This window comes from Microcaecilia unicolor, chromosome 1 (assembly GCF_901765095.1).
Source record: "Microcaecilia unicolor chromosome 1, aMicUni1.1, whole genome shotgun sequence".
Lineage (NCBI taxonomy): Eukaryota > Metazoa > Chordata > Amphibia > Gymnophiona > Siphonopidae > Microcaecilia > Microcaecilia unicolor.
Window position 1 is genome coordinate 416,042,701 of NC_044031.1, and position 22,784 is coordinate 416,065,484.

Here is a 22,784-nt window from a genome sequence, read left to right on the forward strand (position 1 = left end):
GGGATATATTACTCTAAACTAGAGCACTCATATAGAAATCACTTATTTAATGTGCTCCAGACATTTTTTTTAGATATCACAATGATTTTTATTATAACAATCCACCCCCAGAATACATACACCCCCTTATTACTGAATCAGCTCAATCCTTACATATTCTATATAACAAAATATTTCACATACATTGTAGACACATCATGACTAATAGTAACATTTAAGCTACGTTATCATTCATAACCTTCACATCCTGATGGAATAAAGTCTAAATCCAATTGCCCCCAAATGTGCAAACAATTTGTTGTTTTTCTATCATCAAAAGCACACAGAGTCCTAATAGGGTACATCTCCAAAACCCCTTTTGATACAACAACAAAAATGCTGTAAACAACAGTCAGTCCTCAATGACGTAATATGATTTACTCCAAAGACAGGCAGTTATGGTGAACCTTTGATCTTATACTCTTGATGACTCTATTTAAAGGCTCCATGCACTAAAAAAAAACACCATAGGAAACTGTCCATTCTTAGTGAGGTAACGCAATTTGCTCCAAAGCTGGCAATTTGTGATAAATCTTTAATCCACGAAATGCGGTCACCCCTGCTCACAAAGGGCCTCTTTTACTAAAGCGCTTGTGATTCCCACGCAGCAAATGCGAGGCAGCCCATTCAAATTGAATAGCCTGCATCACATGTGCCATGCCAGGAATCAATAGCGCAGTTTAGTAAAAGAGGCCCAAAATCTTCAGCTCTTTGGGTGGGGGTGGGGGGGGGGAGACCCCTGGTTCATGAAATTTCTAATGTAGTATTCTGAGTGTCTTTTCAACCAAAAAAGTTCTTCATCGCTAGTTTAGAAGAAGGAGTGTTTTCTGGGTTCTTAAAACAAGTTGTAATTTGGCCAGTATTGAGAAAGCAGAAGTTAGATTGCAGTATTGTGGACCATTATTAACCTGTTTTGTTCTTTCCCAAATAAGATTATTGAACAAGTAGTCTACTATCAGATTTAGGACTGCTTGAGAGATGTAGTTTCATCTGTTTTGGTCTGAGTTTGGTAAAGGGCACAGCACTGAAACTGGCCTTTTAGCCCTAAGGGAGTCAAAACTCTAGACAGACAAGGAATTGGATGCTCTGTGTACATTTTAGATCTTTCTGTAGTTTTTCATGCTATCGACTATGATCCTTTGTTAGAGCACTTGATGGGATTTCGGGTTCAATAGTATTATTATGAATCAGACTATATACAGTAGAGATATACAGTATTCATCAACTAAAATTTTGAATTGTTGGGTGCCTCCTCAAGGTAAAATTTTGTCATCAGTCCTCTTCAATTTGTATTCCGAGGGTTAGATATTGATTGCAATTTTTTTTTCTTGCTGCTAATGTCCTACTGGTGCTGTATGCAATATCTAACCAGCTTTCAGAGTGATAAACTTAATGCTGCTTGTATGCAGTTGCAGTCTGGCTCAAGATGTTGAAACTCCAGTTAAACTCCTTGTGCTTACTGTGTTTCCTGTTATCTCCTGAGTCAGTTTAACACCAGAGGATGCGGTCTGAAGTGAAACTAGATGCAGAAGTAGGTTGCCTCAGCAACTGAGACTTTTAAAATTTGAAGTATATTTGCCAGCTTTGCTTGTTTCTTTGTAGAAAGAAAAAATTAGCCAAAATTATTCATGCATTGATCATGAGCTGCTTAAATTATTATAACTTTTTGTACCTGGGAGGAGCCCAATTCCTCCAAAATACGGTGGCAATTTTTTTTTAATTTTATTTATTTATTCATGTTATTCAACTTATTACAAGAAAACATCTTGTTTAGGAAAGTATCTAATAACTAATAAAATATTTGAACATAGTAATCAAATAAAAAGGAAAACAAAAAAGAGCTTTCACTTTCATAGGTAAATTATACTCAAGTCCATAAATTCTGATCCAAGATTTCGGAAATTTACAGGAGACATTAATATCAAAAAAGGAAAACAGGAAAAAAAAGAATCTGCAAATTCTGCTAAGCTGAGTGGACACTTATACACTAACGCTTTTCCACTTTCGCTGAGGCTATAAGCGTAGACACGTGAGCAGGTTCTGTAAATACATATTTTTTCCCCTAAACTTTATTATGCACTTGCAGGGGTATCTTAAAAAAAGGTACCCCCCCAAATGCAGAATTTCAGGCTTAAGGAGCAAGAATTGTTTCCTCCGTCGTCTTGTCTCCTTAGAGACATCCGGAAATAATAACACTTTAAAACCCAAAAAAGGTTTATCCTTATTTCGGAAAAAGAGACGAAAAATCCAGTTCTTGTCAGGTAATAGTGCGACTGTCGCCACCAATGTGGCTGCAGTTGCAAGTTCAGAGTCTGAGGTCTCAAGCAAAAGAGAAACATCTGTTGGAACATCAGGTTGATTAATTTCTTTCCCAGGAATATAATAAGCCATAGTCATTGGTGGTAAATTCTGTTCAGGAATAGATAAGTTTTCACGCATATAGCGCTTCAACATCTCCAGAGGAGCAACATTTTGTAGTTTAGGAAAATTGACAAATCTCAGGTTATGATTTTTAGTATAGTTATCAAAGATTTCCATTTTGGCCCTGAGATTAGTCAAATCTTTCACCATAATAGGTTGTATAGTTTCAAACTTTGTAATTCTTTGATCCATATTAACAACTTTCCCACTCAACTCCTTAATCTGCTCTTCTTTTTTTAACAAGTCACTTTCAAGGGATTTTACTTTAGGTAGTACTTCATTTATCTGTTTTAGGAAAGTTTGTCCTAGGTTAGAAACTAAATCCCACAAAGTTTCTAATGTAACTTCCTTTGGTCTGACCACAAGTTCTTTAGGAATTTCAAACCTTACAGGCTGGTCACGAATCTCGCTCTGCCCCTCAGCTCCTCTCTCCTCAGTCCGCGGCATCTCCACGGGCAAACTGCCCTCCAGTCCGACCTCTGCTGTAAAAGAAGCTTCCATTCGATGATCTTCTGGGCCCCTAACCTCTTCCAGGGTGGACCCCGTCGAATCAACGAGGAAGGAACTGGCGCCTTTCGGCTGGGGAGGGGGAGTGCATTCGGCAGGCCTCAAGGTAACATCTAAGCCAGGAAACGCCAAAGTCTCCAGTTCGCCGGCGTCTCTTACTGGCATCGGTCCGCCGTCTGAGTGAACTCCCTGCGGTCTCAAATAACGATCGAGAGGACCAGGTAGTGAGGGAGTTAGCGGGGAAGCCCTAACCACTAATCTCCCTCTTCGTTTAGGCATTTTTTCCAAAGATAGGGAATCGGGTCTCGCAGCAGCTTAGCAGGATGCGGCCATCTTGGATCATACGGTGGCAATTTTGACTTCACCTGGGTGACTAGAGAATTGGGATACCAAACACAATACAAATTGCCGCTCCTTGTACACAGTGAAGGAGCATGCTTAGTATTAGGGGTGTTGAAGATTCACTGGCACTCGCGGAACTGGCCTATGATCAAAGGGATGCGGATTTCATGAAGGATTTTCATATGGTCTCAAATAAGAGGGTCAGTAAGCTCAACAGCTTGGAGGGAAGACCTCCTCTCCCCCTTCCCCCCCCTGCAGCCACCCATGTTCAGCGACCCTCTCCTTCTCCACCCCCTTCCTCCCCTCCAGCCACCCATGTCCAGCAACCCTCCCCCCCCCCCCCCCCCCCCCCCCGCTCATCAAACCCCTCGCCACCTGCAGCTGCCACTGATAACGCTGTCCGGCCGCTGCTGCTTCTGTTGAGCAGCAGCGGCCGCTACAAAAAGAAAAAAAAGCAATAAATGTTTTTCAACATCAAGCGCGGCACCGCAGACAGCCATCAGGCATTGGCTTTCGGCTGTGCAGCCGCTCCTCCTCTCGCCTCTCACGTCGCTGCGCTCCTCCGGGGTCTTACTCCAGGGGCAGTGATGTGGAGGCGAGAGGAGGAGCGGCTGCAGAGCCGACAGCCAATGCCTGATGGCTGTCTGCAGTGCCGTGCTTGATGTTTAAAAACATTTATGGCTTTTTTTCTTTTTGTAGCAGCCGCTGCTGCTCAACAGGAGAAGCAGCAGCGGCTGGACAGCGTTACCAGTGGCAGCTGCGGGGGGGGGGGGGGCTTGGGTGATGCGCCGAGGGGGGGGGGGTTGATGCACCGAGGGGGGGGGGTTGTCTGATGGCTGTCTGTGGTGCCGTGCTTGTCGTTTTTTGATGCGCCGCTCCCTGCCACTTGGAGCAAGTGGCAGGGGGAGGTGTAGGGAAACATCCGCGTGTTTCCCTACTCCTCCCCCTGCCTGGGAATCAGCTGTGAGTGACAGCCTGGCTACGGAGCCTAGCTCAGCAACTCCAGGAGCCATGGACACAGGCAGTCACTCATTAGAACGTTGGTGGTGAGAATTATTATATAGGATCGCTCTTACTTGTACTAGTCTTAATGGACTGAAGCAGTACCCTCATTTTCTGTGCACCAGATCGAGAACCAGGGAACCCTGATTCTTACTTCCCTAAAGCTCCTTATGATCTTGCTTGTGACCTTTCTGCAGGATTAGATGTCCACCTTGATAGTTTCAGTAATGTGTGGGAGAACCAATGCAGTCTGGTGCTCAGTGTGCCAAGCATGATTTGTGTTCCACTGGAAATTGGGAGACATTGCTTCTCAGTACCAGGTGGTGTGATGTGAACTGACTTTTAGTGGGATCCACTTTCTCTGTTCTACAGATGGTATGTTTTCAAATGGTCACACTGATCTCTATCCTTTTAAAAGAGAAGAAATAAAATTGCAAGAAAGGTGGCCATTTTGTCTTCCCGTCTCCCACAATTATTACTGACTTGGATTTTTGTCCCTGCTAAACTTTTTGCCTCATCTACATTGTGTTATATATGTATGATTATTTGTTCTCTCTTCTTGTTAAGTCAGTACTTTCAAGTCTTGTTCTTGAGTTCCTTTTAGCTCAAATTCTTAAAGTCCTTTATGGGCTGAGTCTATGAGAGCCCATTTTGGAACTCTGAAAGTGCTGGGATTCCTGTTTTTAGCATTTGTTTCCTTGCTATTTCTCTCTAGTTCTACCTCTTGAGGGTTGATAGTTTTCTGGATGGAATAGTTTTTATTTTCCCCACAGTTATGGTCTGATGGCCATCAGCTGTCCTTGGCGCTGTCTCTGTATTTGGAAACCCTAAGTTCCTGATCCTCAGTTTTTATGCTTCATGGGTATAATGTACTGAATTGGTTTCATAGTTTCCTAACGGCAAGAACATACCAGGTAATATCTGAATCGATCATATCATCGCCATGGAGACCTGAATGTGGTGTGCCACAAGGATCTTCGCTTTCCCCGATCCTCTTTAATTTAATGATGTTACCACTAGCCAGATCTTTATCCAGCTTCAACCCTTATATTTATGCTGACGATTTGACGATATATATCTCATATAAAAATGAATTGTCTGAAATTGTAGATAAAATTAATCTCAGCTTCCAAGTTATGAATTCGTGGGCGGATGCATTCCAACTGAAACTCAACGCAGGAAAAACACAATGCCTTATATTATCATCGCAGTATAATAAAATCAACTATACCAATATAAATATACTAAATCACACTCTTCCTGTTGCGGACAACCTGAAACTCTTAGGTGTAACAATTGATTGAAACCTTAGTCTAGATAACCACGTGAAAAATGTTATAAAGAAAATGTTTTATGCAATGTGGAGGCTTAGAAAAATAAAACCTTTCTTCCCAAGAGAGACATTCCGCAAACTAGTGTAATCACTGGTATTGAGCCATTTGGATTACTGCAATTCCTTATATGCGGGATGCAAAGCTCAAACCATTAAGAAACTCCAGACTGCCCAGAACACCGCAGCCAGACTGATATTCGGAAAGGTGAAATACTATAGTGCTAAACCCCTTAGAGAAAAATTACACTGGCTTCCACTAAAGGATCGAGTTACATTCAAAATATGCATCTTAGTTCATAAAATTATTTATGGAGATGCCCCATCTTACATGTCAGACCTTATAGATCTGCAAATTATAAACCTTATAGATCTACCAGAAACAACACGTACTTTCTTAAACCTCCATTATCCCAATTGCAGAGGACTTAAATACAAATCAATACATACATCTAGCTTTTCATACATCTGTACACAACGATGGAATGAATTACCAACCACTATAAGAAAAACACGCGACTTGATGACCTTTCGGAAACTACTGAAGACTTACTTGTTCAAAAAAGCAAACAAAATGGATCCCTCATAACGATCTGACTCCTAAACTACACCAGACACAATTTTATATTGGAACTCTTTTATTTTGCTATTTTATTTACACCCTAATTACTGATAATTATACCCTGTCCTGATATCATTATGTTATCTTGTTATCCATTTATCCTAATTACTGACAATTATACCTTGTCCTGATATCATTATATTATGTTGTTATCCACTTACCCACAGGGAGGCATGTTATGGGCAGCATTACGAGATGGGCGCCTCCAATGTATAACGGATAGTGAAATGGTTTTGCATGGGCAGGAACATGGGTGTCCTTAGTTAGACCTGAAATAAAAGCGACCAGGGTAAGGGGGAAGTCATCTTTAGACCCATTAGCGTTTTTGAGGAGTTGGAGAGTGCCGAGATCGTTGTTGGGAGAGAAAGCTGAGAGTTTGTTGAGTACCTGTTACCTTTATCTGTGTGCCCTGGTCAGAACGTTTTCAGCTTTCCCTACCCCTTCTAGCCCCCAAACCAAGACACTACTACTCCTTCCTCTATCTCCCCATCCTCTCCCCCTATCCCTCTCTATTCACTGTCCCCAAGTTCACATTTCATTCCCTTACCTGTTTGTCGTCTCTGTTTCTCTCATTGTCCTGTGTGCTGCTGCTGCGTCTCTGTGTTTGTGAAGACTGTCGTTTGCTGCTTGGAGAGTGAGTGGCTAGAGGGTGTGGCAGGAGAGTGTGTAGTGGGTCAGAGAGTGCTTGCAGTATGGCTCTGCTGTGTTTGACCGCATTGTTTGTCGGTGGTGGGAGAGTGAGTGTCAGCTTCTGTTTCTTGCTGCTGTGTTTCACCAGGTTGGTAGGGAGGCGTAAGCACTGGTGTCACTTCATTGCACCTGTAGTGTGGGGAAATGGAGGCACTAAATGCACAGGTGGCTTACATGTTGGAGGAAGAGGGGAGGCACCGCAGGAGATACTCACGCCCCAAGTTTTCAAGCCCCGTAGCAGTTTCCTAGACCTCACTGACCTGCAGTGTCTCACTAGGTACCGCTTTGATAGGGCTGCCATTCAGCACCTTTGTGACCAGCTCAAACCCCTCCTGCAGCCCAGGACCCGTAGGAACAACCCCATCCCTGTGCACATAAAGATCACTGCTTCTCTATCTTTTCTGGCCACTGGGAGTTTCCAGTCTGTCCTATCTGTGAACATGGGTCTTACCTGCCAATTTTCTTTTCTTTAGTTTCACCAGACCAGTCAAGAACCCCACCCTAGCTTATTTTTAGTCATTCAGTTTATTGTTCTAATTTTGTTTCATTTGGTCAAGCTTCCACATTGTTTAAGTTTATTATGTTCAGATGGATACTTGGTAATGCAGCTAGTCATTTGTAACACTCAGTCAAGTTTCCAGATTATTTAAGTCATCATGTTGACATGTATAGTGGAGTTTGTCAACTCAATTGAAAGTGTAACACCTCCACCATTGCTTTGTTAGTCAAAAAATTTTGTTTTTCTATCTCTAGCTGCTGGTCAACAGATACAACCCACAAGTCTCATGAAACCTCTACTTCATTTCTGTTCTCTAAGGTTCCTCACATATAGTGTTCTTAATAGCACTTCTGCCAGAAGAGCAAGCGAACTTAAAACTCTTGTATCAGACTACTTTACACCAGGTTCTGCCATGACAGAGTTGTACTCCAAACCCACCCCAAATTCCTCCCTAAAATGGTATTGGAGTTCAACCTCAATCACTCCATCGTACTTCCTGTCTTCTTCCCTAAGCCACACTTTCATCCTGGAAAAGCAGTACTGCATACTTTAGACTGCAAGCGTGTTGTAGCATATTAATTGGAGCGTACAAAGCCTCATAGGAATTCCTCCCAGCTTTTTGTATTTTTAGATCCTAACAGATTAGGGATTCCCATCACCAAACATACTATCTTGACTTAGCTGACTGACTGAGGGGCTCATTTTCAAAGCACCTTAGACTTACAAAGTTCCATAGGTTACTAAGGAACTTTGCAAGTCTAAGTGCTTTGAAAATATGCCTCTATGTAACTCTAAGTCTAAGGGGTCGTTTACTAAAGCTTAGCTCGAGTTATCTGCAACAGGTCCCATAGAAATAAAATGCAGATAACTCGAGCTGAGCTTTAGTAAAAGACCCCCTAAGTGCTTTGAAAATATGCTTCTGTTAGCGGAGGGTTCAAAGTTCCAAGTGGTCTGGTGGTCCCTGCGTGACCATCACAGATTTCGATGAAGTTTTCTGTGAACATTCATACATGTCCCCAATGAACATTGGTAAAGTTTTACGTTCGCAGATGCAATACTCGCTGAGATATAGTAATCTGTTTGACCCCATACTGCAGCCTTCGCGCAGGGACCACCAGACCACTTGACATGGAATGACCAAAGGAAAAGTCCATAGTCTGTTATTGAGACAGACATGGGGAAGCCACTGCTTGCCCTGGGATTGATAGCATGGAATGTTGCTACTATTTGGGTTTCTGAAAAAGGTCAAAAGGAGCATCCAAACTGAGCAAAAGTGGTGAAAACATCTAGGGCTATACAAACAAAACTACCCAACAAAACTTACTAAACTAAATCCAGATAGATACTTCAAGCCGCAACGCTTAAGTGTCAACTGTCAAAAAGCCTCCACGTCTTTCTGACAGTTGCCGTTAAGCATTGCGAGTGACCTGGTTTAAAATCACCCCAGAAGCAGGTTCTGTGGAATCAAAATGCCATGCTCTCCTTGTAGTCGGCGTCGGGAGCGCTGCTTACCTTCAGTGCTGTGCCTTTTCAGTGTCAGTTAAGTACTGGGTTTGCTGATTTGGGAATTTAAATGAGCAAAAATTTGTTTCTAAAGTTTTTTGTTTTCTAAAAATTTTGTTTATTATAAAAATAAAGATGAAAAGGTTAATCCCAGCATAGGAGGCAAATGATTAGTATGTATAAAGTGCTGCAGATCTGGAATAGCTGTGTGCTATAGGAGATCACACAGCTGTCTTGCTTGCTTTATGATGCCTCCTATCTGGATTTAGTTTAGTAAGTTTTGTTGGGTAGTTTTGTTTGTATAGCCCTAGATGTTTTCATCACTTTTGCTCAGTTTGGATACTCTTTTTGACCTTTTTCAGTTTTTCATTTAGGAGTATTAGTTTTTTTCCCTTGTGTTTTTTGTGAACTATTTGGGTTTCTGCCAGGTTCTTGTGACCTGGATTAGCCAGTATTGGAAATAGGATACTGAACAATTGTTCTGACGCAGTGTGGCTTTCTTATGTTATTATGTAAGGGCTCACACGCTAATCCAGTGGTTCCCAAACCTGGTCCTGGAGGTACCCCAGGGGCCAGTCAGGTTTTCAGGATACCCAAAATAAATATTCATGAGAGAGATTTGCATACACTGCCCCACTGCATGTAAATATATCTCATAAATATTCATTGTGGATATACTGAAAACCTGACTGGCTGGAGTGTCTCTAGGACCAGGGTCGGGAACCATTGCACCATTCTGTTTAATGACCACTCAGTAATGGTAAAATTAGCTTGTGGCCATTAATACAGAAAATAGTAAATTCAGCCATTTTACCCCAGCAGTAAAAATGGCCTTAGTTCATAGGCAAGACCCACGTAAAGGCATGCTAAGGCCACTTTCTACTGCTGATAGGTAAAAGGGCCCCTAATTGTGACATGGCTCCTTTAAAAAAAAAAAAAAACACACAACAACAACAAAACTCTATATGCCAGTAGCAGGCAGAAGAATGGGGTGGGCCACACAGGGGCTATGAACCTACCAATATTTTGCCCCATCCAGAATCACCAACCAGAGATATGGGGGAAAGGTCAGTGTTTGATTGGTTTGGCCCTCCCAAGCAAAAAGATATTCTGCTGCTTCTGTACCAGTTAGATGCAATTGGTGCCAAGCCTTCTTCACCAATTTATTTCATCTTATTGAATATTCTTCTTGTGTGTCTGGAAAACATTTCTGAGTCTTCGTTTTTGTCTCATAGTAATAGTCATTGTCATTTTAAAATTTCTTGTGGTTTTCTGAAACATAGAAAAGAGAACTCTTGTAGAGGTGTGGAGTTCAGGTTCAGCCCAGAGAGTACCTAATGCTACTTATTTAGTGCACACCTGGCCCCAGGCTGGTCTAACACCAGTTCTGGCATATATGTACATTGCAAAAGCTAACAGTCTAATAAAAAAATAGAAAATAAAATTAAAATTTTCTACCAACCTTTGTTGTCTGGTCATTTTATTTTTCTAATTCTGTTAGTCCTAGTCTCTGGTTTCCCTCTGTCTTCTCTTAACTCTTTTGCCAGAGTCCATTTGGCATTTCTTCTCTGTCCATGTCTATCATTGAACTCCCCTCTGTGTTCCTGCCTTCCTGCCATGTTGAGCATATCCCTGCCTCTCTGTATCTTTATTCTTGCCCTGTTCAGCAACACCCCTCTGTGTCCCTATCCTCCATTTCCCCCATCTCTGTGTCCTTGTCCCTATTCCTCATGTTCAGCTTCTTCCCTTTGTCCTCCTTCCCTCTTGGCCTTCCTTCCTCCCCCAGGACCAGCATCTCCCTTCCTTCTCTTTTGTCCTCCCCTCCCATCCAGCATTTGCCCTATTTGTCCCTCCCTTCCATCTAGCATCTAACCCCTTCCATGCAGGGTGTCCTCTTTCTCTCCCCATTTCATCCAGTATGTCCTCTTTCTCTACCCCCTTCCATCCAGTGTCTGCCTTCTTAATCTCTCACCCTTCCATCCAACGTCTGCCCCCTCTCTCTCTCCAACTCTTTCATCCAGTCTCTGTCCTCTCTCTGTTCCCCCTCCCGCACACGTACCCTCATCAAATGCATTCTGGCTGCCAGCTTGGGATGTCTCTCACCTTTCCTTCTCAGCCTTGTGTTCATCTGCAGCAGCAAGTATGGCACTCTTCTTCGGGCTATTCCTCTATAATGTCCCACCTCCTCTGATATAATTTCCTGTTTCCATGAGGAAGGAACATAATTGAGGCCTGATGCAGAATGCCATGCATGCTGCAGCTGATGCATGCAAGTTTGAAGGACCCGGGGCTGGGGAAGATGAGGGAGAAATGCTGGACTCAGGAGTGTAGGAGTAGAGAGGAGAGAGATAGACACTGGCTGGACCCAGGAAGGCAAGAAAGGGTGGGGAAGGAAAGGTGAGAGACATCCCGAGCCAGGAACCACAATGTGTGTGAGGAGGGTACTTGTGCATGTAAGCGTGAGAAGGGGCACAAATGAGTGCATCACATGCTCAATGTGTGTCACTTGACATGTCTGGGGTTCTCAACCCAGTCCTTTGGACATACCATGCCAGTCTAGTTTTCGAGATATCCACAATGAATATGCATGACATAATTTTGCATGCACTGTTTCCATTGTATGCAAATCTGCTTATTCATTGTGGGTATCCTGAACAAACGTGGCTAAAGGTGAGCCGGTTGATATTATGTATCTGGATTTTCAAAAGGCGTTTCACAAAGTACCTAATGAAAGACTCCAGAAGAAATTGGAGAGTCATGGGATAGGAAGTAGTGTCCTATTGTGGATTAAAAACTGGTTAAAAGATAGAAAACAGAGAGTAGGGTTAAATGGTCAGTATTCTCAATGGAGAAGGGTAGATAGTGGGGTTCCTCATGGGTCTGTGCTGGGCAGTGGCGTAGCAAGGGGGGCTGCCACCCGGGGCGGGGCAGTTTGCCGTTGCACCCCCCCCCCTCGGCGCATCGACACCCCTCCTCCCGACTCAGTGCCTACCCTCCTCCGTGCAACCAGCTCCCTACCTTAAAAAAATTATCGGAATGCGAAGCACAGCGCCTAGCGCCTGCACGTAAAAGAAATGTGGACCGTCTCATCGGACCTCTCGCTCTGTCCTGCCCTTGCGGAACTAGGAAGTTGCGTCAGCGGAGGGCGGGACAGATAGAGCGAGGGAAGGCCCGATGAGATGGTCCACATTTCTTTTACGTGCAGGCGTGAGGCGCTGCGCCTCGCCTCGGATTCTGATATTTTTTTTAAAGGTAGGGAGCTTGTTGCACGGAGGAGGGTAGGCACTGGGTTGGTGGGGGGGTGTCATCGTGCTGCACCCGGGGGGAGCTGGCAGGGAGCAACCCCCCTGAGCTGACACCCGGGGCGGACCGCCCCTCCCGCCCCCCTTGCTATGCCACTGGTGCTGGGACCACTGCTTTTTAACATATTTATAAATGATCTAGAGATGGGAGTAACTAGTAAGGTAATTAAATTTGCTGACGACACAAAGTTATTAAATCGCGAGAGGATTGTGAAAAATTACAAGAGGACTTTACGAGACTGGGCATCTAAATGCCAGATGACGTTTAATGTGAGCAAGTGCAAAGTGATGCATGTGGGAAAGAGGAACTCTAACTATAGCTATGTAATGCAAGGTTCCACGTTAAGAGTCACCGACTAAGAAAGGAATCTTGGCGTCGTTGATGATATGTTGAAATCCTCTGCTCAGTCTGCTGCTGTGGCTAAGAAAACAAATAGAATGTTAGGTATTATTAGGAATGGAAAAGAAAAGTGAGGATGTTATAATGCCTTTGTATCGGGCTATGGTGCGACCGCACCTTGAATATTGTGTTCAATTCTGGTCACTGCATCTAAAAAAAGATATAGTGGAATTAGAAAAGGTACAGAGAAGGGCGACGAAAATGATAAAGGGGATGGGATGACTTCCCTATAGGAAAAGCTGAAGCGTCTAGGGCTCTTCAGCTTGGAGAAGAGACAGCTGAGGGGAGATATGATAGAGATCTATAAAATAATGAGTGGAATGGAACAAGTAGACGTGAATAGTTTGTTTACTCTTTCCAAAAATACTAGGACTAGGGGGCTGTGATGAAGCTACAAAGTAGTAAATTTAATACAAATCGGAGAAAACTTTTCTTCATTCAACATGTAATTAAACTGTGAAATTTGTTGCCAGCGAATGTGGTAAAGGCGGTTAGCTTAGCGGAGTTTAAAAAGGGTCTGGACGTCTTCCTAAAAAGTCCATAGACCATTATTAAATTGACTTGGGGAAAATCCACTGCTTATTTCTGGGATAAGCAGCATAAAATGTATTGAGTTTTTTGGGGATCTTGCCAGGTGTTTGTGACCTGGCTTAGCCACTGTTGGAAACAGGATGCTGGTCTTGATGGACCTTTGGTCTGTCCCAGTGTGGCAATACTTGTGTACTTATGACCATTTCACTGCTGAGTGTGTCCCGACGACTGGGTCGGAAACTCCTGGCTTAATCCAATTTACAACTTGCTTGGTTGATCTTTATTTTTCCTTCAACCACTTAAACCGTGGAGCTTGCTTTTTTTTATTTTGCACAGCCAAGCGCGCTGCATCCCTCGCTTGCCAGTGCCCAGCCACTTTTACGTCTATGAAATCAGCTGACAGCTGAGCGTTCCCCACTGCTGTCATATGATTTCCCCCCCAAGTGCTGTTTCTCGCCTCCTGCAATCTGCTGGCTCATTCGGCTGGCTCCCTAGCCCTAGGGGTGGAGCGTCAGCTGACTGGGTTGGAGGAAGGCTCCCGTCAGCTGCTTAAAGACGCTGCTAGGGCTGCTGCTTACACGTTGCTTTCTCCTTCCTGTTTCAGAGCTTGTATTTACAAAATGGAAACGTGTACTGTTCTCCAATCTTTGTTCAAATATATTGATGAGCACCAGGAGCTCTACGTTCAGGTAAGATAAGATGATCTAGAGGTATTTTTCTCTGCGTTCCTAGCGTACTCTTTACTTTGCTTTAACAACCACTTGAACTCGGTCAGAGACTACAAAAAAAAATGTTTCTTCTAGAAGCTATTTATCTTTGGGTTGCTCTTTCTCCGTAATTCTGTTTGTATCTTTCTATTTTAATGTTTTTAAAAAACTTGGTGAAAATGAATGTACTAAACTTTTTTTTTTTAACTGATTTAATAAATTTTGTACAAATATTGCTAACACTTGAATCTTACAGGTTTTTTTTTTCATGCTAGAGATACTTCAGGGAAAGCTACTAATGTATTTAAGATTTATCATTTTGGTTCTATTATCTGTGCAATTGTACCACATAACAGCATTAAAACCGCCAGTATGCACCTTCTTAAAGGTGTTTAAATACAGTTGTATTGTAGGTTTGTCCCTCTAGAGATGAAATAAAATATCAAAATAGAACTGTATGGTCTTAATTTTTGGGCTAGTGAGAGTGCACCATATATTGGCATGTAAATGTATAGAGTCTGTCCAGGTATATTATGGAAATTGCTCATGGGGCACCAGTGCAGACATCTTATTTATTTTTTGGTCCAATTTATGGTGAGATGTGATAGTCGTGTTAGTCCACTTTTAAAGGTAATCAATAGAAATAGAACAAAATAAAACATGGAAAATAAAATAAGATGATACCTTTTTTTATTGGACATAACTTAATACATTTTTGATTCGCTTTCAAAGTTAGCCCTTCTTTGTCAGATCAGAAATAAGCAAATGTTGATAGATGACAGTGTATATATAAGTGAAAGCATTTCAGTGACAGTCTCAGGTTGAGGAGGGTGGGTTAGGTGAGAGACAGGGAGAGCTGGGTGGATGAGGGACAGGGAGATATGCATGGAGATAAGAGGCTAGAAAACCCAGATCTTTGTTAAGTCCTGTCTGGTGGGAGTCAAAATATTTAATCATTCTGACTTCAAAGGTCTTACATTCCTGTATTGTTTTAAAGTTCCCTTTCAATATTCTTACCACGAAATCACTGGTGCAGTGTTCTGGTTTTGTAAAGTGCTGCCCCACAGAGGTGACATCCTGGTTGGTACTGGTATTTTTCATATGGTGTCTGTGTCCTATTTATAGTCTGGCTAGTGGATTTGACACATACACCAGTCTCCAGTAAACAATAATTACTATTCATTTTCTCTCTCTCAGCCTTGAGAGTGATCTTTTGTTCTTTCAAAGAGATGTAGGGTCCCCCACACAAGTGTTTTCTCTTTGGATTTGGTATCCAAGTTCTTACACCAAATTTGAACTTCTGGCTCCTTACTCATTTAGCTTTATCTCATTCTTTAATATTGTTATACCAAGTTTATGGCATATTCTGCCTTTTGAAATTAGATGTTGAAGAACTATTTTCATTTCAGAAGTTAGAGAAGACATGTCTTTTTTTACTAAGCTGCAGTAGAAAGTGGTCTTACCGTGCCCTTATTCAGGTTTTCCCCGAGGACTAAGGTGTTTTTTTTTTTTTTTTTACTACAGTGTGAAAATAGCTAATTCTTCCATTTTCCATGTTAATGGCTATGCGCTAATGTTGCCATTAGAGTGTAAACACTTAATACTATGGCTCTGATGATCAGAAGCAAACGTGGGAGGCTGGAGACCATTAACGGCAGACTAGCTCCCGCTTTTGCCGGTGGCCCAGGATCAACAAGCTCGCCGGCTCTGATCCTTAATTGCATGCAAATGAGGGTCTCCCTAATGATCAGCAGGCTGCATGCCAAACAAGGGCTCTGCTCGTGCTGCAAACCCTATTCCAGCTTGGAGCTGGCATTAGGGTTTGCCAGCAAGGGAGGAATGGGTGAGATCCACTGAAGAGGTTTGACAGGTCTGGGATTTTCCCCTGAACCTGTTAAACCTAAGTCTGCCCCCTCCCCCAAACACAAGGTGGAAGTCTGGTGGACCTCAAAATGGTGGCGCCCCACCCGGCACATCCCAGGATGCACTGGGCAGGGTGCCACCATTTTGAGGAGGTGCCCGAGGGCATGCTAGTCCCTCTGTCCTCCAACTACGGACAATGAGGTAGGCCATGGGGGAGGGGGTGCCTGGAGGGATGGAGGGAGGGCAGGCTAGTGGTCCCACTGGACCACCAGGATCCTTTAGTGTTTGGGGGGGGGGGGCAGGCCTGAAGCTCATACCTGTCTGTGGGAGGTTTGTTCCTTGGGTGGATGCCAAGACACAATCCTTCCACAGAAGTACCCCATAATCAGAGCTAATAGTGCATACATTTGCATACTATTAGCTTTGATCATAGGGGCGTTATAGCCCAGTGCTGTTTCAGTGCTATTTTTAGAGTGCTGTTTGGAACAGCACAGAGCTTCTGATCATCGGCACCTATATTTTTCAGGCAGTAATTGCTCACGTTTGAATCCTGTGCTTTTCAGTTAGTGTGCAGTAATATAGATGTGCTAACTGATTAGCACTGAAACTCTTGCTTTCTGTGTCTTTCCGCCCCCCCCCCCCCCCGACAAGCTTCCTCCAGAAAAATTAAATCTACGCTTTTTAGCGTGCAGTTTGCACATGCAGATTAGGAACTTACTGCAGAATGCCTGACTGTGTCTTAAAGTTGTGGTAAGCATATGTGATAGTGCAGCTAATTAAAAGAACCTGTAAATATTTTCAATAGATTTATTATCTGGAATGTAGCTGTAATCCGCTCACAGGATGCTCTCGTTTGCCAAATAATATGAAAGTTGATAGTGTGTTTTTAAATCTGATGCTGCCAGCTCACTTCTGTAGCATTCTTTTTTCCCGTTGGCAGGAGTGCTTCCCCTACTGCTGCTGCCTCCTGCCTGTGCAAACATACCTTGTACTATTTTTTTTCTAGCTTGTATGGAGTCATACAAATATGGTTGGAGTTAGGTAAATAAGGTATACCAAGAATTTGCCCCAATGTTAGAATTTTTTTGTTAATAAGGTGTTCAGTAGGTGTTCTATTAGATAAATGTGCATCTGGATTTCAGAAGGCATTTGTCAAAATTCCTCAGAAGAGACTTGTCCTATTGTGGCTCAGTTACTGGTAGCTAAAGGATAGGAAATTGAGTAGGACTAAATGGTCATTTTTATCTCTGTGGAGCTCTGTCCCAGGGCCATTTCTATAGCTCCCATTCCCAGGTTGTTTGTTGAAGTAAAGTTGATCGCTTTAGCCTAATGGTTAGTACAGTAGCCTGAGAAATAAGAGAACTGGGTTCAGTTCCCAGAGCAGCTCCTTGTGACTCTGGTCAAGCCACTTAGGGCTTTGTTTACTAACCGGTGCTATGGGCGTGCTAGCGTTTTTAACGCGCGTAAATGGTGTACGCTTGTTACACGCTAATGTGCCCATAGAAATGTATAGGCGCATTAGCGTTTAACATGCCTTAAATTTACAGGCGTGTTAAAAATGCTAACGCACCTTAGTAGACATACCCCTTAGCCCTCTATTGCCCCAGGTACAAAATAAATACCTGTATATAATAATGTGAAATGCCTTTGTTGTAAGCACAGAAAGGTGGTATATCAAATCCCTTCCCCTTTCACTATTTCTGATGACAGTTTATACAAAATTGCTATATCACAAGTTGACTGTAAGGAATTGATGTCCAATATCTCAGGCTTGCCAGGTCATCATTTAAATGGCAGATAAAGCTTAATCAAGCATAAAGTGAGGCAGGGAACTGTTTTTGGCATAGTTTGAGACTGAGCTCATACTCCATATGCCTTGACTTAGGAGTGAGGTTCATTGCCATCATAAAATTAGCCCATTTGGAAAACTAAAAAAATCCCAATATAGCTATAAAAAGTAGGTTTGCTCTTTTGGATGGTAAAATATACTATGGATTTTGGGTCATAGTATTGAAATCCTCAGATAGGTGTGTAGCAACGATCAAAAAAAGCAAATAGAATGTTAGGCATCCTTAGGAAAGAAATGGAGAATATAAGAGAGGATATTATAATATTTCTGTATAGATTCATGTGTGCAGTTCTGATTGCCTCATCTCCACAGACCGGATATGCAGAAGTACTAAAGTTTTCAGAGAGATGACCAAAATGATGAGATAAGAGTTAGAAACCTTCTTTATGAAGAGAATCTAAATAGGGCTCTTCAGTATTGAGAGTCAGCACAAGGTCCATAAAATAGTACAGTGGGCAAATGGGGGAAAGGGGACATGTTTTTAATAGAGCTTCCAAGTTTATTAAATTTAATATACTGCAAAATAAAAATCTATGTGGTGTAGAATACAATATAGCCTTAAGAAAGGAACACCATAAAAACAACAGGATAGAAAAAGATAAAAAATTTTGCAAAATTGTGCATACTGCAGAGCCAGGCATGCATCAGCCCACCTACACCTCGAGCTACGTTCAACAAAAATACTATGGAGCTCATTTTCAAAAGAGAAAAACATCCAAAAAGTGGCATAAATCTGCATTTGGACGTTTTTCTCACCAAAACATCTGGTATTTTCAAAACCAATTTTTAGATGTTTTTCTATGAAGTCCATCAGAAGTGCATTCAAATCACAAGGGGGCATGTCGGGCGTGTTAAGATCGGGATCTGGGCGTTCCTAAAACTTTGGACGTTTTTCATCTATAATAGAACAAAACAAAACCATCCAGGACTAAGACGTTTTGAGCCAGACCTGTTTTTATAATGAATAAGGCACAAAAAGGAGCCCTAAATGACCAGATGGCCACTGGATGGAATGAGGGATGACCTCTCTTTACTCCCCCAGTGGCCACTAACCCCATCCCACCCCCCAAAAATGTGACTTAAAAACTTTAACGCCTCAGATTTTATGCTCGGGTACGTTAGAGCAGCATGCAGGTCCCTGGAGTAGTCTAGTGGACCCAGGCCCATATCTTCCCCTACCTGTTACACTTGTGGAGGAAACTGCAAGCCCTCCAGAACTCTCCAGAAACCCACTCTACCCACATATAGGTGCCTCCACTCGTAAGGGCTATGATAGTGGTGTACAGTTGGGGGTAGTGGGTTTTGGGGGGGCTCAGCAGACAAAATAAGGGAGCAAAAGCAGATTTTGCTGTCATATATAGAAAATGCTCCTCCTATACCACCTTTCTGTGGTACTATTATTCTCCAAATAATACTAGAGCTAATGGGTAGCACTTTTAATACAAATCAAAGAGTACTTTTAACATAGTACATAGTTAAAGTAGAATTTGTTGCCAGAGAATGTGTTGAAAGCAGTTGGTGTAGCTGCATTTCAAAAGGGTTTAGACAGAGGAAAATCCATTATAAGCCTGGTAGACTCTGGGAAAGCCATTGCTTATTACTGGTGGTGGTTTATAAGCAAGAAGGTTTGGATCTGTTCCATGGGATCTTGCCAGTTACTTGTGATCTGGATTGGATAGACTGTAAGCTCTGTAGGGAAGGTACTTATGTCTCTTATGTGTTTGTGTACATCTAGTAGCACTATAGACATAAGTAGAAGTAGTAGTATTGTGGTCTGACCCAGGATAGCATTTCTTTATGTTCAGTGTTTTCCTGTAGACTATACAAGCATAGAGTTTAGGGTTTTGGGCTATGGGTAGGGCCAGTGAAAGGTATTAAGTGCCCAGGTGAACCTTTGGCCTTGCACTACCTCCTTGCCCCTTGAGATTTTTATAATTCAACAGGTCGTGATCTTGCCATCCTTCTTGGAACAGTCTTATAAAACACATAGCATCATACCTTAAAACTTCATTTAAACACACACAATATAAATACTTTTTAGAACTAATTCAAGTGTTTGAATGTATCATCTGATTTTTGGGAGGTGTAGTGAAATGAGTCTAGTTTCCTCCTAGTGTGCCCTGGTCCAGGGTCAGACTTGGGGACTCCCAGTTAGGTTTGATAACCCATATCCTCAGGCCCTTTCCTTTCGAGTTTCATAGACTTGGACACTGCTTAACTTGCAATTTTCCCCAACAGAACAAAATCCGAATCATATTGCGCACTTGTTTTGGGGGTTTCAAAAGCCAAGTAGTTTACTGAGGTACTTGAGACTTATAAAGAACGGCAAATGGTATAGTTACTAGGGCTGATTTTCTGAGGTAGGCTGTGAAAACTGTATTCAGCATGCTGTTTTAGGTTCTTTAGTTTTGTAATTTGTCACTTTGTATTTCTTATCTTTGCATGACTTCATTTTGAATTTGTAATCACAATTAATCGTATGAATAAAGGTATGTATGTTCATTTTTTCCCCCCACTGTAGCTCCTTGTGACTCAGGGCAATGGAGGATTAGGTGACTTGCCTAGAATCACAAGGACCTACAGTAGGAAAATAAATAACATAATAAAAATTTTAATTGGATTGCAGCTCTAAGTTTGAAAGGGTCCAGAAATATCCACAAATCAGTCACTTGAAAATCTACACACAAGAGGTCCCCCCCCCCCCTCAAATGCAGTGGAAAAACTTAAGAAAAGCATGTGAGCTGTTGTTAAATCTTTCAGATAGTAACTCTCTAGAACTTGAGCCTCTGGTTCAGTTTCCCCTGGTCCTGAAGACACCTACAGCCCAAGAGCTCCTCCCTTGATCCTCAGCACTAGGACAGAAGATGAGAAAATTGAATGTGTTTTTCTCATGTCATACTACCCTCCTCTCTGATCTCATCAGACACTGTCAGTAAGGTCACAGAAATGAGGGTTGTTTTTTTTTCTTTAGTGACATTTATATAAATCTTTTACATATATTGCAATACATTGCTTCATGTATGTGTAAGTTGGCTGTCTGTTTCAGTACCCACCTGCTATTTCTATATGTAGTTTGAAATGTTCACATTCAAAACTAAATGAAGCTTTTATACTATTCAAACAGCGACTGGCAGAATGGGTGGCGATCCAGAGTGTGTCAGCATGGCCCGAGAAGAGAAGCGAAATCAGAAGGATGATGGAAGTTGCTGCTAAGGAGATCGAGAGATTGGGAGGCAGTGCAGAATTGGTAGACAACGGCAAACAGACGGTATGAATGAGATGTTGACTTGTTACAGCCCTTCCCTCAAGAGGTTTCAAGGTGTATCTAGATTACCAAAAAATAAAAAATTCTTGGATTGTACCTTGAAAGGCCCAGAACAACTCTGAGGCTGGGGCCTAAAAATCTTATATCTAGACCCTAAGCTTAACTATTAGCTTAGAAGCCCTGTGTTGTGCTTTTTTGTTTGTGTGGGAAGACTTCTTCTTTTTTTTTTTTTCTTTCTCACCAATTCATTTCTCTCTGAAGAGGAAAAGACTTCAAGGAATACTGTGAGAGAAACAGAAAATTAGTAGCAATTCAAATGCAAGGTTTTTTTGGGTTCCCCCCCCCCCCCCCCAAATGTTCCAATCCATTCATTATTTCTACCTGCCCCTTTCCTAGTTCCCCACTTCCAGGGGTGAGCAGGCAGATCTTCTCCTTGGCTCTAGCAATTACAGCTCTCCTTTCCTTCCCTGCTCTCCCCACTTCCTATCTATTTATTTTTCTCAACATCCTAACACCATACTGCTTGCTTTTGAGTTAATTGTGTTTCTTTCCCTTGCATTGCCAATTTTGGGATGGGTTAGGGAGCAAATGTCCACCTCATCTCCTCCTCTATAAATATTCTCAGCCATGTGGAGATATTTTTTTTTCCATTAGGGGCCAGCCATAAGCCTTATTTGTGACAGCAGCAACATATTGTGAAAAACATATGGACTGGGATGTGAATCGGTACCTGCAACACCAAAAGAAGGTGGAGCTTAGGAGCACAGTCTGTCCGGGAGCAGTCCTTAACTCCCTCACACCAGTGCCTGTTTGAAGAAGAGATTTGTGGGACAGAGAGGGGGTGAGGTGACTGTCTCCAAAGCCTGGAGGCTGTTCTTGGGCAATGTGGGAGTTTGGTATTCGGTTAACTAAATGTCCCACTACAGCTCCTTTCTGAAAACCAAACAGTTCCAGTTCTGGCTGGCAACCCTTGCTTCTCCCAACCTTTCCAAATTACTGCTATACAATTCTGCAGAAGGAAACCAATGTTGTGCTCTGTGGTCATCTTGCTGTCCTCCCTCCATGTGGTATGTTTGCATCCTACTTAAAACAAAGGGACATCAAGGGTAAAATAGAGGCCAGCAATCCCTGGGATAGTGTTGTATTTGTTCCTGTGCTACTTTTTGTTTTGTTTTCTCTTGGTGTATTTAACATTTTAATACAGTGTTTTTATGTACAAGGAAGTGCAGAATTTGGCAGCTTAAGTAGCTGCTTCGGGATTTTCTCACCACTGATCCCTTAATGTGAAAAACATTTATGTGCTGCAGAACTACTAAACATGCTCTTGTCTTAAATAGCAGCTTTCTTTGTTCTGTATGTGTTATGCAATGATTTCAGGTACATAATTTTATTTTTAAAGGGGTTAGGTTGTAAAAATGAGCCTAGGGCAGTGCTTCTCAACCCAGTTCCTGGGGCACACCTAGCCAGTTGGGTTTTCAGGGTATCCGCAATGAATATTTTATTTATTTGTTACATTTGTATCCCACACTTTTCCCACCTATTTGTAGGCTCAATGTGGCTTACAATAGTACCGGAGAGGCCTTTGCAGGCTCCGGTGTAAACAAATACAAGGTGATGTTGTGGTAAGATCAAGTTCATGTGGCACAGCCACATTAGGGAATGGGAGAACGGAAGAGTTGTGTTATGTCCATTATGTGCTTTAGTTTGGTTGTGTTGCAGAGATTAGGCATTTAAGTTGGATCAGTAGGGTATGCCTTTTTAAACAGGTTGGTTTTTAGTGATTTCTGGTCGTATGTCGTTTTCATGGCTTTTGGTAATGCGTTCCACAGTTGTGTGCTTATGTAAGAAAAACTAGATGCGTAAGTTATTTTGTATTTGTCCTTTGCAGCTTGGGTAGTGCAGGTTTAGATAA

At 42.3% G+C, this 22,784-nt stretch overlaps 1 protein-coding gene across 1 annotated transcript in view; it reads left to right on the forward strand.

Annotated features, from left to right (window-relative positions):
* The first annotated feature begins 13,664 nt into the window (after nucleotides 1-13,664).
* The window catches only part of LOC115475702 (cytosolic non-specific dipeptidase-like), a 59,346-nt gene continuing 50,226 nt past the window's right edge, over nucleotides 13,665-22,784 (forward strand). Inside the window, 2 exon segments of the mRNA XM_030211625.1 lie at nucleotides 13,665-13,877; nucleotides 20,732-20,875. Of these exon segments, the coding sequence (XP_030067485.1) occupies nucleotides 13,809-13,877; nucleotides 20,732-20,875 (213 nt within the window). The 5' untranslated portion in view covers nucleotides 13,665-13,808.